The 17,370-nt window shown below is 47.0% G+C and overlaps 1 protein-coding gene, 1 long non-coding RNA gene and 1 other non-coding gene across 3 annotated transcripts; 2 read left to right on the forward strand and 1 right to left on the reverse strand.

The window, feature by feature from the left end:
* On the forward strand, positions 1-1,658 carry LOC131924113 (uncharacterized). Its single transcript, XR_009382785.1, has 2 exons — positions 1-195; positions 486-1,658. It is a non-coding gene; the product is annotated as an uncharacterized LOC131924113 (long non-coding RNA).
* A 5,600-nt stretch (positions 1,659-7,258) lies between these two features.
* On the forward strand, positions 7,259-7,362 carry LOC131924707 (U6 spliceosomal RNA). The gene has a single exon (XR_009383007.1). It is a non-coding gene; the product is annotated as a U6 spliceosomal RNA (small nuclear RNA).
* Positions 7,363-10,544: 3,182 nt separating this feature from the next.
* Positions 10,545-16,166, reverse strand: Hsp90aa1 (heat shock protein 90 alpha family class A member 1). The gene is made up of 11 exons (XM_059279258.1): positions 16,025-16,166; positions 15,261-15,422; positions 14,804-15,170; positions 14,237-14,370; positions 13,294-13,608; positions 13,017-13,182; positions 12,609-12,799; positions 12,110-12,257; positions 11,684-11,952; positions 11,169-11,502; positions 10,545-10,797 (listed from the first exon to the last, which is right to left on the reverse strand). The coding sequence occupies exons 2-11, from the start codon at positions 15,420-15,422 to the stop codon at positions 10,688-10,690; spliced, it is 2,196 nt and encodes a 731-aa protein (XP_059135241.1). The 5' UTR covers positions 16,025-16,166; the 3' UTR covers positions 10,545-10,687.
* Positions 16,167-17,370: the final 1,204 nt, after the last annotated feature.

Raw genomic sequence — 17,370 nt, forward strand, 5'->3', positions numbered from 1 at the left:
AATGTGCATGTTCCTGGGTTCACCCAGGACCATAGGCCCTAAACCCCAGCTCCCACCACCCCGCCCTTAGTTCACAGTGTCCAGAGTCCTGCTGTCTGCCTGCCCCATGCTCCATGAGCCATCCCACTCATCCTGGGACAGCCTGATGCTCACAGCCACAGGGCTCCTCAGAGCTGTCCCTTCCTTGGGTTTGAGGTGCTCTACCAGGCTGCACTTAGACCAGAGAGGCCTTTGTAAAAGCCAAGACTTTGGTGCCCCAGAACATCATCCACACAGTTGGCTCTCCCCTCCAGCTGAGGATTTTGTCCCACACTGCCACTCTAGCGCCTCTCATAGCCAATTCACCGGGCCACACACACCCCAACCCCCCAGCCATCCACAGCTCTTCGAAGTGTGGGACACTGAGGTGTTAGGCTGCCCCTCTGCAGTCTGCAGAAGCTGTATACGTGTTACTATCTGACTCCTACACTGTCATCTCCCAGCAGGCCGGGGGACTTTGAATCCTAATTGTGGAGCCACCTTGAACTCCCAGGGCAGATGGATGAGAAAGGACATCCTTGATCACCCATGCATTTGAAGGCGGTTCCCAGTACTCCACCTATGTACATATGAGGATGGAGAGGCATTAAGGAAAAGGTGGGACAAGATGAGAGAATAACTCATTAACTGAAGGGAAGGAGGGAGCTTGGCTAGTTTCTTGTCTCTCCCGCCCTTGGGCGCCTCGGAAATACACAATGGAAAGCCACACAGGTGAAATCAGACGTAGGTGGAGCTCAAGGGAGGACCTAAGCGGGGAGGGGACCTCTAGAGTTAAGGGAGCCATGTATGCTGGCTCACACTTGTAATCCCAGTGCCCAAGAGGTAGAGGCAGGAGGATCAGGAGCTAAAGGTCATCCTTGACTACTTAGTGAGTTCAAGGCCAGCCTGAGCTACATGAGACCCTGTCTCCACAACAAACACCTCAGGAAATAAGAGTGGACTATTGCTGGGCCGTGGTGGCATATGTCTTTAATCCCAGCACTTAGGAGGCAGAGACAGGCGAATCTCTGTGAGTTCGAGGCCAGCCTGGACGACAGAATGAGTTCTAGGACAGCCAGGGCTACCCAGAGAAACCCTGTCTTGAAAAACAACAACAACAACAGAAAAGCGTGGACTGTTAAGGAACATAAAAGGTCCCTTGTGGAACTGGATCTCTAAGCAAGAAACTGGGGACCTACAGCCAATAACGCCCATTTGGTGAGCCCACTTCGCCCACCAGACTAGCTGCAGTCCAACACCCCTCAAGCTACAGGTCAACGCACTTGCAGGCTACAACTGGTATTGGGTACGCGTGTGTTTCTTTCTTCTTCTTAAAGATTATCGTTATTTTAAATTTATTTTATGTATATGGGTGTTCTGCCCATGTCCCTGCATACCACAGTCCCACTGATGCCAGAGAGGGTGTCGGGAATCCCTGCAACTGGAGTTAGATGGTTGTGAGCCACCATGTGGATGCCGGGAACTGAACCCACGTCTTCTGCAAGAGCGTCAAGTGTTCCTGACTGCTGAGGAAGCCCACTCTTTCCGCTTTCCATGCTGGAGCTCCAGCTAGCACCATGCATAGGCCAAGCACAAGCTCCACCTCTCCGTCGACTAACATACTAGCTGCCTTACATTTATGTTCTCTCTCTCTTCTGCGTCTCATTTATTCTGTTTTTTTCGAGGTGAGGACCGAACCCAGGGCCTTGTGCTTGCTAGGACCACTGAGCTAAATCCCCAACCCTCATTTATTCTTCGACAATCTCATTTGTGCATACAACGTCTTAGCCACCCCTACTCCTACTTCCTTTGGCACCCCTCAACATGTCCACCTACCCCTTTCATGTCCCCCACTTTTCTGAGCTGAGTTTACCTCGTGCTGCCAGCCGGACTGTTAACTAAGCTTTTGGACTTGACCTTGTCAGGGTTTCGTCCTTAAGTGCAACTGCTGTGTCCAGTGCAGAAGACTATTTCACAGCGCTCTTCCCCACCTCCAGCTCTTAGGCTCTTTCTGCCCCTCTTCCATATTTCCCGACCTTGGGGGTGTGGATAGAGATGTCCTACTTAGGGCTGAGCCCCGACAATCGCTTCTTCTCAGCACTTTGACCAGTTATGAGTCTGCCCTGCTGCCCACAGCAGGAGAGTTAGCTGGCTAAGGTTGAAAGCAGCACTAATCTATGATATAAGCACAAAGTTTGGTAAGTCCATTTAGCATCCAGGTTCTTCCTGGGGCCTATGAACGCATAAGCCACCGGTTCTTAACCTGTGGGTCCTGACCCCTTTGGGCCTGTTTCACAGAGGTGGCATATCAGATACCCTGCATATCAGATAGCTACATTATAATTCACAGCAGTAGCAAAATTACAGTTACGAAATACAAAAATTAATTTTACGTTTGGGGTCACCGCATGAGAAACTGCATTAAAGGGTCGCACGCAGCATCAGGAAGGTTGAGAAGCACTGGGATTTTGGCAGGTCCACAGTCCCGGGGATGCAGTCTCTCCTGCAGAGTACACCTTAGATCCGCTCAGGAAGTGGTCACCCCGTAACCTTCACACTACCGCTGCACCGGGGGCACACGCCGCCTGAGGTTGCTGTTGGAGCGTGCCGCGGCCAGTGCTGAGGAACCTCGGGCGGCTGTTCTCTCCTTTCAGCTGAGCTCCAGCTGGATCTCTGTCCTGCAAGCAACAGGGCCTTCCTAGCTAGTTACGGTGGGCACCAAGAGCAGTGGCAACAGCTCACGTGTTTGAAGGGCTTTGGGGGGCTCTTTGACCAATTATTGGTATTTTTAATATCCACTTTTATTTTACGTGTATGGCTGTTTTGCACAACTTGTATGTGCCTGGTGCCTATGGAGGCCAGAAGAGGACATCAGATCCTCTAGAAATAGAGTTTACAGTTGTGAGGCACCAAGTGGGTGCTGGGAATCAAACCCTGGTCCACTGGGAGACCAGCCACAGCACTTAACACCGAGCAATCTCTCCAGCCCCAGTAATTTTTTTGTTTTGTTTTGTTTTCGGTTTTTGTTTTGTTTTGTTTTGTTTTTTTGAGACAGGGTTTCTCTGTGTAATAGTCCTGGGTGTCCTGGAACTCGCTTTGTAGACCAGGCTGGTCTCAAACTCACTGAGATTTGCCTGCCCTCTGCCTCCCAAGTGCTGGGATTAAAGGCGTGCGCCACCACCGCCCAGCAGAGCAATGTCTATTCTTTTTTTTATATATATATATTTTTTTGAAATAGGCTCTTGGATCTTATGCAGCCCTGGTTGGCCTTCAACTCACTATGTGGCCCAAGATGACCAGGCACTTCTGATTCTCCTGTCTCCACTCCCGAGTGCTGGGATTATAGGCATAGACCATTTTATGAGGTGCTATGTTTACCACTTTGGTTGGTGGTGGGACCTGGGAGAGTGGAGCCTAAAAATGAGGTGGACTAAAGTCTCATGCAGTAGCCAATTTGAAGAGAGGTCACCTGAGCAAAGGTCTCATGAGCTCAACCTGTATATAATAACAAGGACAGCTGCACCTGGTGAAAACACGTTTTCCCACAGAGGCACAGAAACAATACCAATAGACAGTTGTAACCAATAACCTGAAGTGAACTCACTCCGATCCGATACACCTGGGAGGGGCATGCAAACACAGTCCACGAACAATTCAGTGTTTGGAGGAAACCGAGGTCAGCAGACTCTTGTCTTGTTTTCTCACAAGCACTCAGAATTCCCCTTGGACGACTCCATTCTTGGACCCTGTTCCGACAGTGCTGGGGACTGGGCACACTGTGTAAGCACTCTACCAACAGAGTTACAACTCCAACCCTTACATTTCTTTTCTTCTTGGGCAGTTGCTTTATTCTGTTTCATTTCCCTTTGGGACAGGGTCTCATTATATATCCCAGACTGGCCTCAAACTCCACATCTTCCTGCCTCAGTTTCCCCGGTGTTAGAAGAGAGGAGACCAAAGCCTCTGCGTGCCTCTTGGTTGTGTCTCCAGTGTTGCTCAGGATCGCTGTGCTCCCTTTAGTTTCTGACAATACAATTACCAGGTCTGTCTGGTTGGGGACAGTTAGGTATTTTTAAACTTCCCATGCCAACATTTCTCTACCTTTCTCCTAAGATCAAGCAGGCAAAATGTCTCTAGTTCAGGCCAGTTCTCTCAGGGGAAGCACTGTAACTTCTCAGCTGTGCCAAACTGATGCCCAAGGGAAGGTTCACACCTTCAGAAGGACAGAGGATACTTGTTGTCAGACTTAGATCATTTTATGTTTAGTTTGGTGCTTTCTTTTTGGTTTTGAGACCGGGTCTCACTATGTAGTCCTGCATGGCTGATCTGGATCTCATTATGTAGATTAGGCTGGTCTCAAACTCACAGAGATCCGCCTGACTCTGGTTCCTGAAGGCTGGTGTTAAAGGCACCCCTCCACTAAGCCCATCCACCGGACGTCAACTTGAAATGCACTTCCTGGAGCTGGTGCGAGATCTCAACACATAATGGTACTTGCTGCCAAGCCTGACAACTGGACCTAAGTTTGTCTCTGGAACCCACATGATGGAAGAAGAGAATGGACCCCTGAAAGTTGTCCTCTGACCTCCACACATGGCACATGTACACACACATACACACACACACACACACTATAATTTAAATGAAAAATAAATACAATGCGTTTAATGCATTGTCTGTCTGGTGTGGTAGCATGTAATCGCAGCACTTGGAGACTGAGGCAGAAGGATGTTATCACCATGAATTTTAGGTTAACCTGGGCTACACAGTGATGTCAAGGCCAGTCAGGGCTATATAGTGGATGCTGCCTTAAAAACAAAACACCAAAATGGCCCAGGCCTATAATCCTGGCGCTTGGGAAGCAGAAGCAGGAAGAACAGGGTTCAGTGTCATCTTAGTTACTCAGGGAGTTAGCGGCCAGCTGGGGCTCCATAAAGGCCTGTGTCAAAACAAGCAAAAACCAACCAGCGAGCAGACAGAAGGTAAACGGGCACATACTTTTTGCAGAGGACTTGGCTTTGATACTCACATCAGGCAACTCACAACTGCCTGGAACTCCATGTCTTCCGATTTCCCATTGTTTCTCATCACGTGCTCGACCCTCACTCCACACACACACATTCACAATTAAGAATCTTTTAAATCTTAAACAAGTGGTTCAACTGGCGTAGACCCTCCACACTGGGGTTCCCTCCTAGGCCCCGGATTAGGCACAAACACACTCAAACACCTGTTTTCACATTTCTTTTCTTTTTTTAAAAGATTTATTTACTTTTGTATGAGTGCTCTATCTGCATGTCTGCCTGCATGCCAGAAGTCGGAGGCATCAGGGCCCATTATAAATGGTCATGAGCCACAATGTGGGTGCTGGAAATTGAACCCAGATGCTCTGGAAGGGCAGACAGTGATCTTAACCGCTGAGCCTTCTCTCCAGCCCTGAGAGCACCTTACTGAGAGGGGAAGAAAAGTTAAAGTGGCTGATTTCTGACTCAGGCAGAAAACAGAAGCAAATGACATTGCAGGTGTCATTTTTCTTTCTTTCTTTTTTTTTTTTTTTGTTTTTTGTTTTTTGTTTTTTGAGACAGGGTTTCTCTGTGTAGTTTTGGTGCCTGTCCTGGATTGTAGACCAGGCTGGCCTCGAACTCACAGAGATCTGCCTGGCTCTGCCCCCCGAGTGCTGGGATTAAAGGCGAGTGCCACCACTGCCCGGTAGTGTCATTTTTAAGAAGAGAGAAAGGGGAGGTCTGTGTTAGAATGGGCTAGGATATTTTGATTGGGCATTTAATTAGGTGAACCAAAGAGTTTTTTGTTGTTGTTTTTGTTTGTTTGTTGAGACAGGGTTTTTCTATGTAGTCTTGGCTGTCCTGGAACTCGCTCTGCAGACCAGGCTGGCCTTGAACTCAGAGATCCTCCTGCCTCTGCATCCTGAGTGCTGGGATTATAGGCATGCACTACCACCAGCTGGCTTCAAAGGGGCTTTTGATTGCTGGACTTCAATACTTTGACAGCTGGACCTTGGTGGTCAGCCTCAAGAGGAGGAAGTGGACAAATAAGGGACTAGACCTTGGTGGCTAGCTTTAGGAATGTAATCTAAGGCAGAGAATGGAGAGTGCTTACCACGTTCAAGCTGGCCAGTCTCCTCATCGACCTCTCCAGTCCTAGAACTCCCATTGGTCAAGTGTCAAGGCTTTGAAGAGCTTTTATGGGAAGGTGAAGCATGCTGCAGGCCAACACTTGGCAGACAGTCAGTTCAGCTTCTTGGCTCTGCAGTAACTTACTAATCTTTGTTCAGATTTTGGTGTTGCTATTAATACACAGTGACTCACCAGAAGCGCAGCTTCCTGGAATGTTCTTCCCAAGGAGGTGATGTTCCTTCCCATGGAAGACAACTCTGCGAATCATTCTTTAAAGGTCTGAGCACATCCAGAACCCTTAGACAGGGGGAACAAAGCTTCCTAAATGATACAAAAGCATGTAAATGAATTGCCCTTGGGCACAAAGGCAAAGTATCCGTTGTATTTATCAGTTATTCATCCCACAAATATGGATCAGGCACCTGCCTTGTGCACCAAGCCAGCAGTGAAGAATTTCTGTCCACACCTTTCCTTGCAGCAGACAGGAGAGGCAGGCTGACCTGCAGCTACCAGTCATTCCATTACAGTGTGCAACGAAGGTATGGGTAGCCTGGGGGTGTAGTGCAGTGGTAGAGGCTACCCTACAATGTGAGAGGTACTGGGTAACATCCCCAGCACCGGAGGGAGGGAGGGAGAGAACACAAGAACATTCAGAGGCATATGTCACAAAAAGATTTTCTCAAGAGAGTGGCATCTAAACAGAGGCAGACAATGGAGTGTTAAGCTGGAATGCAGAGGCAGAGAGGCCATGTCAACCAAGTTAGTGCTCACTCAATCAGGGATGCTGTTTGTGGGTGATAAAAGTTTGCAAAATACTTGTGTGAATTGGAATGGTGGCTCATCCCTGTAATCCTAAACACTGAGGGAAGATCTCTCAGAGTGGTGAGACCAGTTATATAGCAAGTTCCAAGACAGCCTGGGCTACATGGAGATCTCACAAGAAAAAATAAACTATGGTCCCAGCCGTGGTGGAGTACACCTTTAGTCCCAGCACTTGGGATGCAGAGGCAGGCAGATTTCTGTGAGTTCCAGGTCAGCCTGGTCTACAGAGAGTTCCAGGACAGCCAGGGCTACACAGAGAAACCCTGTCTCAAAAAACCAAAACCCTGCTCGCTTCAGCAGCACATATACTAAAACTGGAACGATACGGAGATTAGCATGGCCCCTGTGCAAGGATGACAAGCAAATTCGTGAAGCGTTCCATATTAAAAAAAAAAAAAAAAACCAAAAAAAAAAAAAAACCCAAGAAACAAGAGAAGCTATGGATATGCCTCAGCTCAGTGATAGAGCACTTGCCTAAAATGCATGAGATCCTACATTTAATCCTCAAGACTAGACACACACCCAGAGCAGGGAATGATGGGGTACACTTGTAATGCCACACTTGGAAGAAGAGCTCAAAGACAATTTTAGCCATGGGAAGTTCAGGTTAGCCTTGGCTGTTAAGACCCTGTGTCAAACTCAAAGGAAACCCCTGTGCTGGCTAGTCTTGTGTCAACTTGACAAAAGTTTGAGTCATCTGAGAGGAGGGAACCTCAACTAAGGCCTCTGGGGGGCGGGGGGATCTCATTTCAGTAACTGTTTTAATCAGATTAGTACCGGGGCATGTCTGTGAAGGGTTGTCTTATTGATATGGACCCAGCCTATTGTGGGCATCATCATTCCTATGCAAGCACACATATTTGCTTACTATATAGACAGAAGAAAATGGTCAGCTCAAGAAAATGGGCAAATGGGTGCATTCATTCATCTCCGCTCTTGATTGTGGACGTGATGACTAGCTGCTTAAGTTCATGCTGCTGGCTCTTACAAAATGGTAGTCTATAACTTGGTATTATAAAGTAAACCCTTAAATTTTTTTTAATTAAAAAAAAAGGCCTCCAGAGCCAGGCCATGTGGTGTATGTCTGCATGTCTTTAATCCCAGCAGAGGCAAGCAGGTATTTTTGACTTCCAGGCCAGCCTGGTCTAGAGTTTCAAGACAGCTAGAGATGTCTCAGGGGTAGAGGTTGGGGGTTAAAAAAAAAGGGGGGGGGGGCTAAGATGGGGCTGTATGCATGCCTACAGGGCATTTTCTTAAGGATAGAAGGGGGAGGGCCCAGCCCATTCTGGGTGGTGCTGCTCCTGGCTGGTGGTTCTGGGTTCTATAAGCAGACTAAGCAAGCCATGACGAGAAAGGGAGTAAAGGGCTGAGACAGAAGCCCTTCCATGGCCTCGGCCTCCAGATTCCTTCCCATCTTGACTTCCTTTGATGATTAACAGGGCTGTGGAGGTGTAAGGTAAATAAACCCTTTTCTCCCCAAGTTGGTCATGGTGTTTCATAGCAACAGAAACCCTACAACAATCCTGTAAGTGTAATTGGGCCAGTGGACATGAGGTTGTTCAGTTGCCTCCACCTTTTTACTGTTTTAACTACTGTTGTGAGTATATTCACATTGTGTAGCCACCGCCATCATCCAACTCCACTTTGAACTAGACTTCAACCTTCCCATTGCTCGAGACAAGGTCTCATGCAGTTTAAGCTGGCCTTGAAGTCCTAATCCTGCCTGTACTTTGAAGGGATGGAACCAGGACTTCATGCATGCTAGACTACTACCACCTGCTAGCCAGCCCTGGGTTATTTGAACCTATGTAGGACTACTTCCTCTGCCTCTTCATGGTGGAACTCTTAGCTCTATAGTAGGATCCTATAGTATTTGGCTTTTGTCTTTATAAGGGTTGTGTATTTGTACCGTCTGACACCCAACTCTTCCAACTGGTATCACTTTGCTTAGTAAGCAACTAAGTATCTCAAAGGCTTTGGACTGACTTTAGAGTTTGAACACTAGGCTTTCGTAATCCTGACTCAGTAACCAAGCCTTAGAGCAGTGGTTCTCAACCTTCCTAATGCTGTGACCCTTTAATACACTCCATGTTGTGGTGATCCTCAACTATATTATTTTTGTTGCTACTTTAGAACTGCAATTTTTCCTTTATCTGTGTTTTCTGATGGTCTTAGACAACCGCCGTTCTAACCCCCAAGTTGAGAACCACCACCTTGGAGCTTTCCAAGTATTTAACATCTTAGTGCCTCCTACACTACCACTACCCCCTCCCTTACCCATGCATTCTGATCAGGATCCTATTTGATGTACTGCCACCACTTTGACTTTGCCATTCTATGTCCAGGGCTGTTTGTGTGGTACTGATGAAATTAGGATCTTGCACATCCCACGTGCACCAGAGGCTAGCTGCACCATCCAGGTTGTCACACTCAAGGGAGCAGATTTCCCTGTAAAACTTTGCTGGTTTTAACACTGAACCCCGTTGCACCCTGGCTACCTCTTCCTAAACCAGTTTTTTTTTTTTCTTTGTTTTTTCAAGACAGGGTTTCTCTGTAGTTTTGGTGCCTTTCCTGGAACTCATTCTGTAGACCAGGCTGGCCTCAAACTCCGAGATCCGCCTGCTTCCGCCTCCCAAGTGCTGGGATTAAAGGTGTGCGTTACCACTGCCTGACTCCTAAACCAGTTCTTTATTGCTTAAATGTCTTCAACCACCTTCTACCACTAAGCTACATAGTTAAGATTCTAGTAAGATATCTGAGATTTGGAAAGGAATTTGGACACAAATGCCCAATTTTAGAATATAGAACACAAATGCCCAAACACTACCAGTTCCAGCAAAAAAAACTATTAAGGCTTTACCTTAGTAGAGGAACTCTTGCCCAGCATACAGGAATCCCAGTTCAATTCTGCATGATGCCAAAAATACTGGACATCATCCCCCCACCCCCCCAAAAAATAAGGCTGGTTAGTTACAGCTTAGTCTGTCAACATTTGGACATGGTAGAGTAAGAAAAAATAAAGAGGACCTCAATACAGAGGCCAGACGGTATTAAATCATCTACATTCCACTGGGCCCAGACCTTCTATGGAGCTAATAAGCAGCCACCTCTTATTTAAAAAAACAAAACATTTCACACCTGTTTTTTTTTTTTAATCTCATCTGTATTTACCTTTTAAAGTAGAATATTACCGAGCACTATATTTCCATTCAGAAGACTTGCTGGGTTACAAGACCTAGGGAAGCATAGGGTTTTGTTCTCAGTACTTTGGAAAACAAGCCACATGGGGAATTCTTGTTTTAGCTTGTGTTCTTCTAAGACTAGAACATGCAGAATGACTACAGGGGATGAAAAATTTTAAGATGAAACTTAAGCCATCTTAATTTTTTTTTTTCCTTTTAAACATGAAGCTAAATCTCAGAATACTTCCAAGTGACAAATTATTTGGTCTACTAAGGAATCCAGCTTCTCAACAGCTAAACACTTCAGACCACAAAGTTAATAGGTTACATTACGTCTTACAACAAACGTTCTACCAACCTGTTGAATTAAACCTATAGTATCACAGTATCACAAGTAGAAAGAAATTTTATCTTCCCCTTAGTTTACATGCCACAGATGTTTTAAATGTTAACAAAAATAAACAAAAATCCTGGAAAATATATTATCAGAGAAGGAATGAAAGTAAGCATCAAACAGAGTTCTGGTGAAGTTTAGTCTACTTCTTCCATGCGTGATGTGTCGTCATCTCCTTCCAGGGGTGGCATCTCTTCAGTTACAGCAGCACTGGTATCATCCACGGTGGGATCATCTTCATCAATACCTTGTTTTGAAAATAAAAGTGTTGCAGTTGTTAATGCCAGCCTCAAATGACTTGCTTTAGACTAAGCATTAAAAAAATACAAAACCAAAAAACCCCAGGAACCTCATTCATACTGGGCAGGTCAAGTACATGCCTGTAAACCTCAGCATTTATGAGGTAGAGGCAGCAGAATTAGTCCAAGGCTACTCTCAACTATCTGAGGCTAAGTCTGGGCTAATGTGACTATCTCAAAACAAAGGAAAGGACACTATTCATTTACCCCTTACATAGCTGAGGTCTTCCATGAGCAATAATCCAATTATTGTCTCAAATAGCTCATAATGAACAACCCATTTGACATGTTTCCTTCTAACATGTAGTCTGCAGCTTACCTAGACCAAGCTTGATCATCCTGTAGATCCTGTTAGCATGTGTCTGGGGATCTTCCAGACTGAAGCCAGAAGACAGGAGTGCAGTTTCATACAGCAAGATGACCAGATCCTTCACAGACTTGTCATTCTTGTCAGCCTCCGCCTTTTGCCGTAGGGTTTCAATAATGGAGTGATCAGGGTTTATCTCCAGGTGCTTCTTTGCTGCCATGTAACCCATTGTTGAGTTGTCTCTGAGGGCTTGAGCTTTCATGATTCTCTCCATGTTTGCTGTCCACCCGTATGTGCTCGTGACAATACAGCATGGGGATGTCACCAATCGGTTTGATACAACCACCTATTTAAAAACAAAAACACACCAAGTGATGACTAAGGCCTATAAAAACTTAGCAAAAATGCTAATATTTGCAAGTGTAGGCACCAATCAGCAGTTATGTAATCCAAACTATTTTTTTCTTCTAAGATAAAAGGACCAAGTAGCAGGTTAGTGATAGGAACACAGGGAAACATTCACTTACCTTTTCAACCTTTTTCTCCAAAATATCTTTCATAATTTTGCAGAGGTTTTCAAATTTTGTCTTCTTCTCTTCCTGTTTCTTTTTCTCCTCTTCATCTTCTGGGAGTTCCAGTCCTTCTTTGGTAACTGACACCAAGGTCTTACCCTCAAATTCTTTCAGCTGTTGCACACAATACTCATCAATGGGCTCAATCATATAGATGACTTCTAAGCCATGCTTTCGGAGACGTTCCACAAAGGCCGAGTTAGCAACTTGGTCCTTGGTCTCACCTGAGAAATATATTGTAAAGTTACTTTAAGAAATGGTTTCATGCATTCAACTTTTCTACCTAGCTACAGGCTTAAGTGTAAAGTGTAACTAGATTGGACACTCTTGCTTACAAAAATGCTGTCCTCAGCATCACACAGGTAGAGAAAACACCATCACCTGTGATAAAGTAGATGTGCTTCTGGTTTTCCTTCATTCTGGTGCAATAGTCCTTGAGAGACACCATCTCATCTCCAGAAGCAGATGTGTAGTACCGCAACAGCTCTGAAAGCTTCTTCCGATTTTGAGAGTCTTCATGAATTCCAAGCTGGAACAAACCATAAGGCACATGAACATTTCCCACGTTTACAGATAGAATCAGTCTTTTATCCAAACACTTGGGAGGCAGAGGCATCAAAGTTTGAGGCCAGCCTTTAATCCCAACACTCAGGAGCCAGAGGCAGAAGGATCCCTGTGAGTTCAAGGCCAACCTGGTCTACAAAGTGAGTTCCAGGACAGCCAAAGTTGTTACAGAGAAACCCTTTCCTCAAAAAAACAAAAACAAAAACAAAAAACCAAACAAAAAAAAACAAACAAAACACTTGTCTCAAAAACCAACCACCAGAAACCAAAGCTAGTTTGAAAACTGCCAGTAACAGGAAAATGTGTCAACACCAACCTTTATGTTTTTTGAGAACTGCTCATAAAACTTTTTGTAGTTTTCTTTATCTTCTGCCAGTTCAGTAAATAGTTCTAAACATTTCTTGACCAAATTCTTCCTGATAACTTTCAAAATTTTGCTTTGCTGCAACATTTCACGGGAAATATTTAGAGGAAGATCCTCAGAATCCACCACTCCTCTAATGAAATCTGGGTAGGAAAAGAAGACCAAAGATAACTAATCATTTTTAAACACTGTAATGCATCATCTTTTATCTCCAGGGGACTGAACCCAGAGCCTCAAGTTAGGCAAGAACTCTGCCAACAGGTTACATCCTCAGCACCCCCTAAACCAATACAGACCCCAGAATAGGATCCATTTTCTTGACTGTTGTTAATATTGCTTATTCTTCCCACTCATACTTACTCAGATACTCAGGGATTAACTCCTCACAGTTATCCATGATGAAAACTCTGCGCACATACAACTTGATGTTGTTCTTTTTCTTTCTGTTTTCAAACAGATCAAAAGGAGCACGTCTTGGGACAAAAAGAAGGGCCCGGAATTCCAACTGTCCTTCAACAGAAAAATGCTGCAATAAAATGAAACACTTTTAAGTGCACATTCTATAGGTGAGTGGGTGTAAAGATAATCCAACCTGATAAACTGCAGACTAGCTTTAAAGCATGCAGTAGTCACTTACCTTCACTGCCAAATGTTCTTCCCAATCGTTGGTTAAGCTCTTGTAAAATTCTCCATATTCTTCATTAGTAATGTCATCAGGATTTCTGGTCCAAATAGGCTTTGTTTTGTTGAGTTCCTCTTGATCAATGTACTTTTCTCTTATCTTCTTCTTCTTCTTGTCACCATCCTTCTTTTCTTCTTCTTCATCAGAACCAACATCTTCTATTTCAGGCTTGTCCTCCGACTCCTTTTCTTCTTTTTCTTTCTCTTCCTCTTTATCTTCTTTTTCTTCAGCTTCATCATCACTGACTTCCTTATCACGTTCCTTCTCCACCTTCAAAAAAAGAAGTCACTTCAATGTCTGCATTATACAACTAAAGGATACAGCTAAGGAATGAAATATAAATAAATCAAAATAAACCCAGCAGGCATTACATAACCAAAGGCTTTTTTCCCATCAGTATTGTCTATACTTTCAACAACAGCCCTTTTCAGAATATACAGACCTAACAAACTGGTTCCAAACAGGCTTCACACTACTTCTAGTAAACACTAGATTTACCATTACTTTTAAGAACTAGGATTTTTAGGCTGGAGAGATGGCTCAGGTTAAGAGCACTGGCTGTTCTTCCAGGGGTCCTGAGTTCAATTCCCAGCAACCACATGGTGGCTCACAACCATCGATAATGAGATCTGATGCCTTCTGGTGTGCAGGCATACATGCAGGCAGAACACTGGTATACATAACAAATATTAAAGAACAAAAAACTAGGATTTTGGCCAGCCATGTTGGCACACGCCTTTAATCCCAGCACTTGAGGCAGAGGCAGGTGGATCTCTTTCCGAGTTTGAGGTCAGCCCGGTCTACAGAGCGAGCGGCCACAGCTGTTACATAGAGAAACAAAACAAAACCTAGCACTTTAGTTATTTCAATTTACTCTGAAGTTGAAAGGAAAACTTACAAAGAGAGTAATGGGATAGCCAATAAACTGAGAATGTTTCTTCACAATCTCCTTTATTCTCCGTTCCTCCAAATACTCAGTTTGGTCTTCTTTCAGGTGTAAGATAACCTTTGTTCCACGGCCCATTGGTTCACCTAGGGAACGGAAAAAGGTAATGGCCTCCTCAATGGCTGAGACAGTATTAAAATAGTCTGTAACCTCAGTACTTGCTGGAGGCGTGAGGGGAAGTGAAATCATTATTAGTGTGTCTTCACTCTGCTCCTGAACCCCAGACAGCTCACCTTCACTACACATGCAAAGGCCCCCACAGTTTGCACTACTACTGAGCAAACATTACCTATACATACAATTTTTGTATTTCCTCCAGCAACCCAGCTCCTCAAATTCACCCTCTAACAATTTTGTCAGAGGACTAAACTAGGTATCACAGACTACTTCTGAACTCTTTACAATTCTTCCACCTATTCTCAACCACTTGACTAAACCTAGTCAGGCAAACACCGCAACCCCCACCCCACCCCACCCCACCCCACCCCAATCTCCGCAAAAATTCTGGCTTTTGCCTACCTGTGTCAGTCCTCACTGTGAATGAGCCCCCTGCTGAGGATTCCCAGGCATACTGCTCATCATCATTATGTTTGGTGATCACAGTCACTTTCTCAGCAACCAAATATGCAGAGTAAAAACCAACACCAAACTGGCCAATCATAGAGATATCTGCACCAGCCTGCAAAGCCTCCATAAAGGCTTTGGTACCAGACTTGGCAATAGTACCAAGGTTATTGATCAGGTCAGCCTTGGTCATTCCAATTCCGGTATCCACAATAGTAAGGGTTCGATCTTGTTTGTTGGGAATAAGATTAATGTGCAGCTCCTTCCCAGAGTCTAGTTTACTAGGGTCCGTCAGACTCTCATATCTGATCTTGTCCAGAGCCTATTAAGAAAACACGAAAAACGTCAAGCATAAAGCCAAGGTGAAATCTTTTTACTGAACCGAAACCTAATTCCCCAAGGATACACTTACATCGGATGAATTTGAAATCAGCTCCCTCAGAAAGATCTCTTTGTTTGAATAGAAAGTATTGATGATCAAGGACATCAACTGGGCGATTTCTGCCTGAAAGGCGAAAGTCTCGACCTCCTCCTCCTCCATGGGTTGGTCTTGGGTCTGGGTTTCCTCAGGCATCTAGGAAGAGCACAGGGCGACTTTAAAGCCTCACGGTCGGTCTGCAACCGTACTAATTAATACCCACTCTATAAATTGATTTGAAGAACTCGATTTTGTCTTAAGAAAGGGGCCACACAGGAAAAGGCGAGAAGGGGAGGCTGGATGACAAAGGGATGACCTCATTTCAGAATGCGGTAATTACGAGGCGCATGTGCGCAACTCCGGGAAGACGTTCGGACCCGAGCGGCTCCACGCACGCCGTCCCCAACGGCCGCCCTCCCCCACCGCCCTCCGCTATGGCGCCTCCGGAGCCCCGCCGAGAGCCGCGGTGGCCGACGCAGGAGGCGGGGGCCGAACGCTCGCCTCGCGCCCGACTCTTCCTCTCAGCGGCGGCGGCCGCATCCTGGGCCTGGGCCTGGGCCTAGGGTCTGGCAATGGCGGCCCACCTCCGCGGGCTGAGGGACTCGGAAGGCGGCCCCGCCGGCCGGCCCGCCCGCACCCCGCAGGCTCGCACCCCGCCGGCCCGCCCGCACCCCGCAGGCCCGCACCCCGCCGGCCCGCCCGCACCCCGCAGGCTCGCACCCCGCAGCCCCACGAAGCCCCGCAGACAGGGCCCTCACCTTTGCGGAGTGACCACGCACGGAACGTGACCGGCTGCACCACCACACTGAAGCAACTGGCGCGCCGCCCCCCGCGCCTGCCTTATATAGCGGCGGGCCCGCCCAGCGCGCGGAGCTTTTTCCAGAAGCCTCCCGAACCTTCCGGAAGAACCCTCCCCAACCGTCGCTGCGGCCGCGCGCCCGCGCCTGCGCCCTGACAGCGCCCCGCCCCTCCACCGGGAGCGCGCGGGACGAAGGCAAGCCCCTCCTCCCCAGCCAGGTGCTCTGCACATGCGTGGTCCGGCGTTCTCGGCGAGTCGCGCGGCTCGTGGGGCGCGCGCGCCGCCGGGCGCGCCATGCGGCGCATGCGCCTGAGAGGCGCCCGGGGAGCGCTCTGGCCCGGGCTCGTCTCCTAGGTGTCTGCGGAAGGGACGTTCTGTTGTGAACGCGCGCGCTGTGCGAGCCTCCGGGCTCTCCCGGGCGCACTCGGGATTTGCAGCGGTGTGTGCTGAGTGCTGCGTTTGGTGCCTGAGCGGCAAAGGGCGCCCGTCTTGGGCTCCCCAGACGCAGGCCCGCGGCCGGGCGGCCCAGCTTCCTCCCCGATGGGAGGGTGCCTCCCGGAACCGAGGGTCTGCTTGCTGGAGCGGCCGGGCCTCCCGCTGGCAGGTCCCGTGCGTGGCCGTTCCTGCTGGGGCCTGTACTGAAGCCTTACTGTGGGCAGTGCATGGTGGATTCTCTAAATCCGTCCGTAGTGCCTAGGGCGGGGTGGGTGGTCCTCTTTTTACCAAAACCCGCCACCCTCAAGCTTCAGAGTCGTTCTGTTAGGGAGTTAGTTAACCAACCCATGCTACCCTGTTAACCTGTTGTAATTTGGGGGCCGGAGAGATGACTCATCCAGCAAAGGCGCTTAAGTTTGATACCTTGAAGCCACATGGCGGAAAAAGAATCAACCCTCAGCGCTGTGACACCCACGTGCCCATTCACGCACACAATGTAAAAATAAGTGTAAAGGGCTGGAGAGACGGCCCAGCGGTTCAGAGCACTTAGTGGTACCGAGTACGCATGTAAGGCAGCGCACAACCACCCATAACTCCAATTCTAGGAGACACAATGTCCTCTAATGGTCTCTGGGGCACCAGGGACATACACGCAGTCAAAACACTTCCAACTCATTGAAAACAACAAAAACCTGTCCTGATTTTTGAAGCATCCTTAGTATCCATATGAACTTACTTTGGGTGATTAAGGTGACCCAAAAGGTAATTTCTGCTGGGCAGTGGCGCATACTTTAATCACATCATTAGGCAGAGGTGGGGAGATATCTGAGTTTGAGGCCAGTTTGGTCTACAGGGCTAGTATACACACAC

The sequence above is a fragment of the Peromyscus eremicus genome, chromosome 14 (assembly GCF_949786415.1).
Source record: "Peromyscus eremicus chromosome 14, PerEre_H2_v1, whole genome shotgun sequence".
In the NCBI taxonomy this organism is placed as follows: Eukaryota; Metazoa; Chordata; class Mammalia; order Rodentia; family Cricetidae; genus Peromyscus; species Peromyscus eremicus.

Bases quoted from the DNA above. Each gene is read 5' to 3' on its own strand.
- Hsp90aa1 (XM_059279258.1), bottom strand. From the start codon at position 15,422: ATGCCTGAGGAAACCCAGACCCAAGACCAACCCATGGAGGAGGAGGAG. The intron at 12,258-12,608 runs GTTGGTGTTGAC...GGTTTGTTCCAG, and splicing joins AGTTCTCAAAAAACATAAAG to CTTGGAATTCATGAAGACTC. The intron at 10,798-11,168 runs GTAAGCTGCAGA...TTTCAAAACAAG, and splicing joins GATGATCAAGCTTGGTCTAG to GTATTGATGAAGATGATCCC.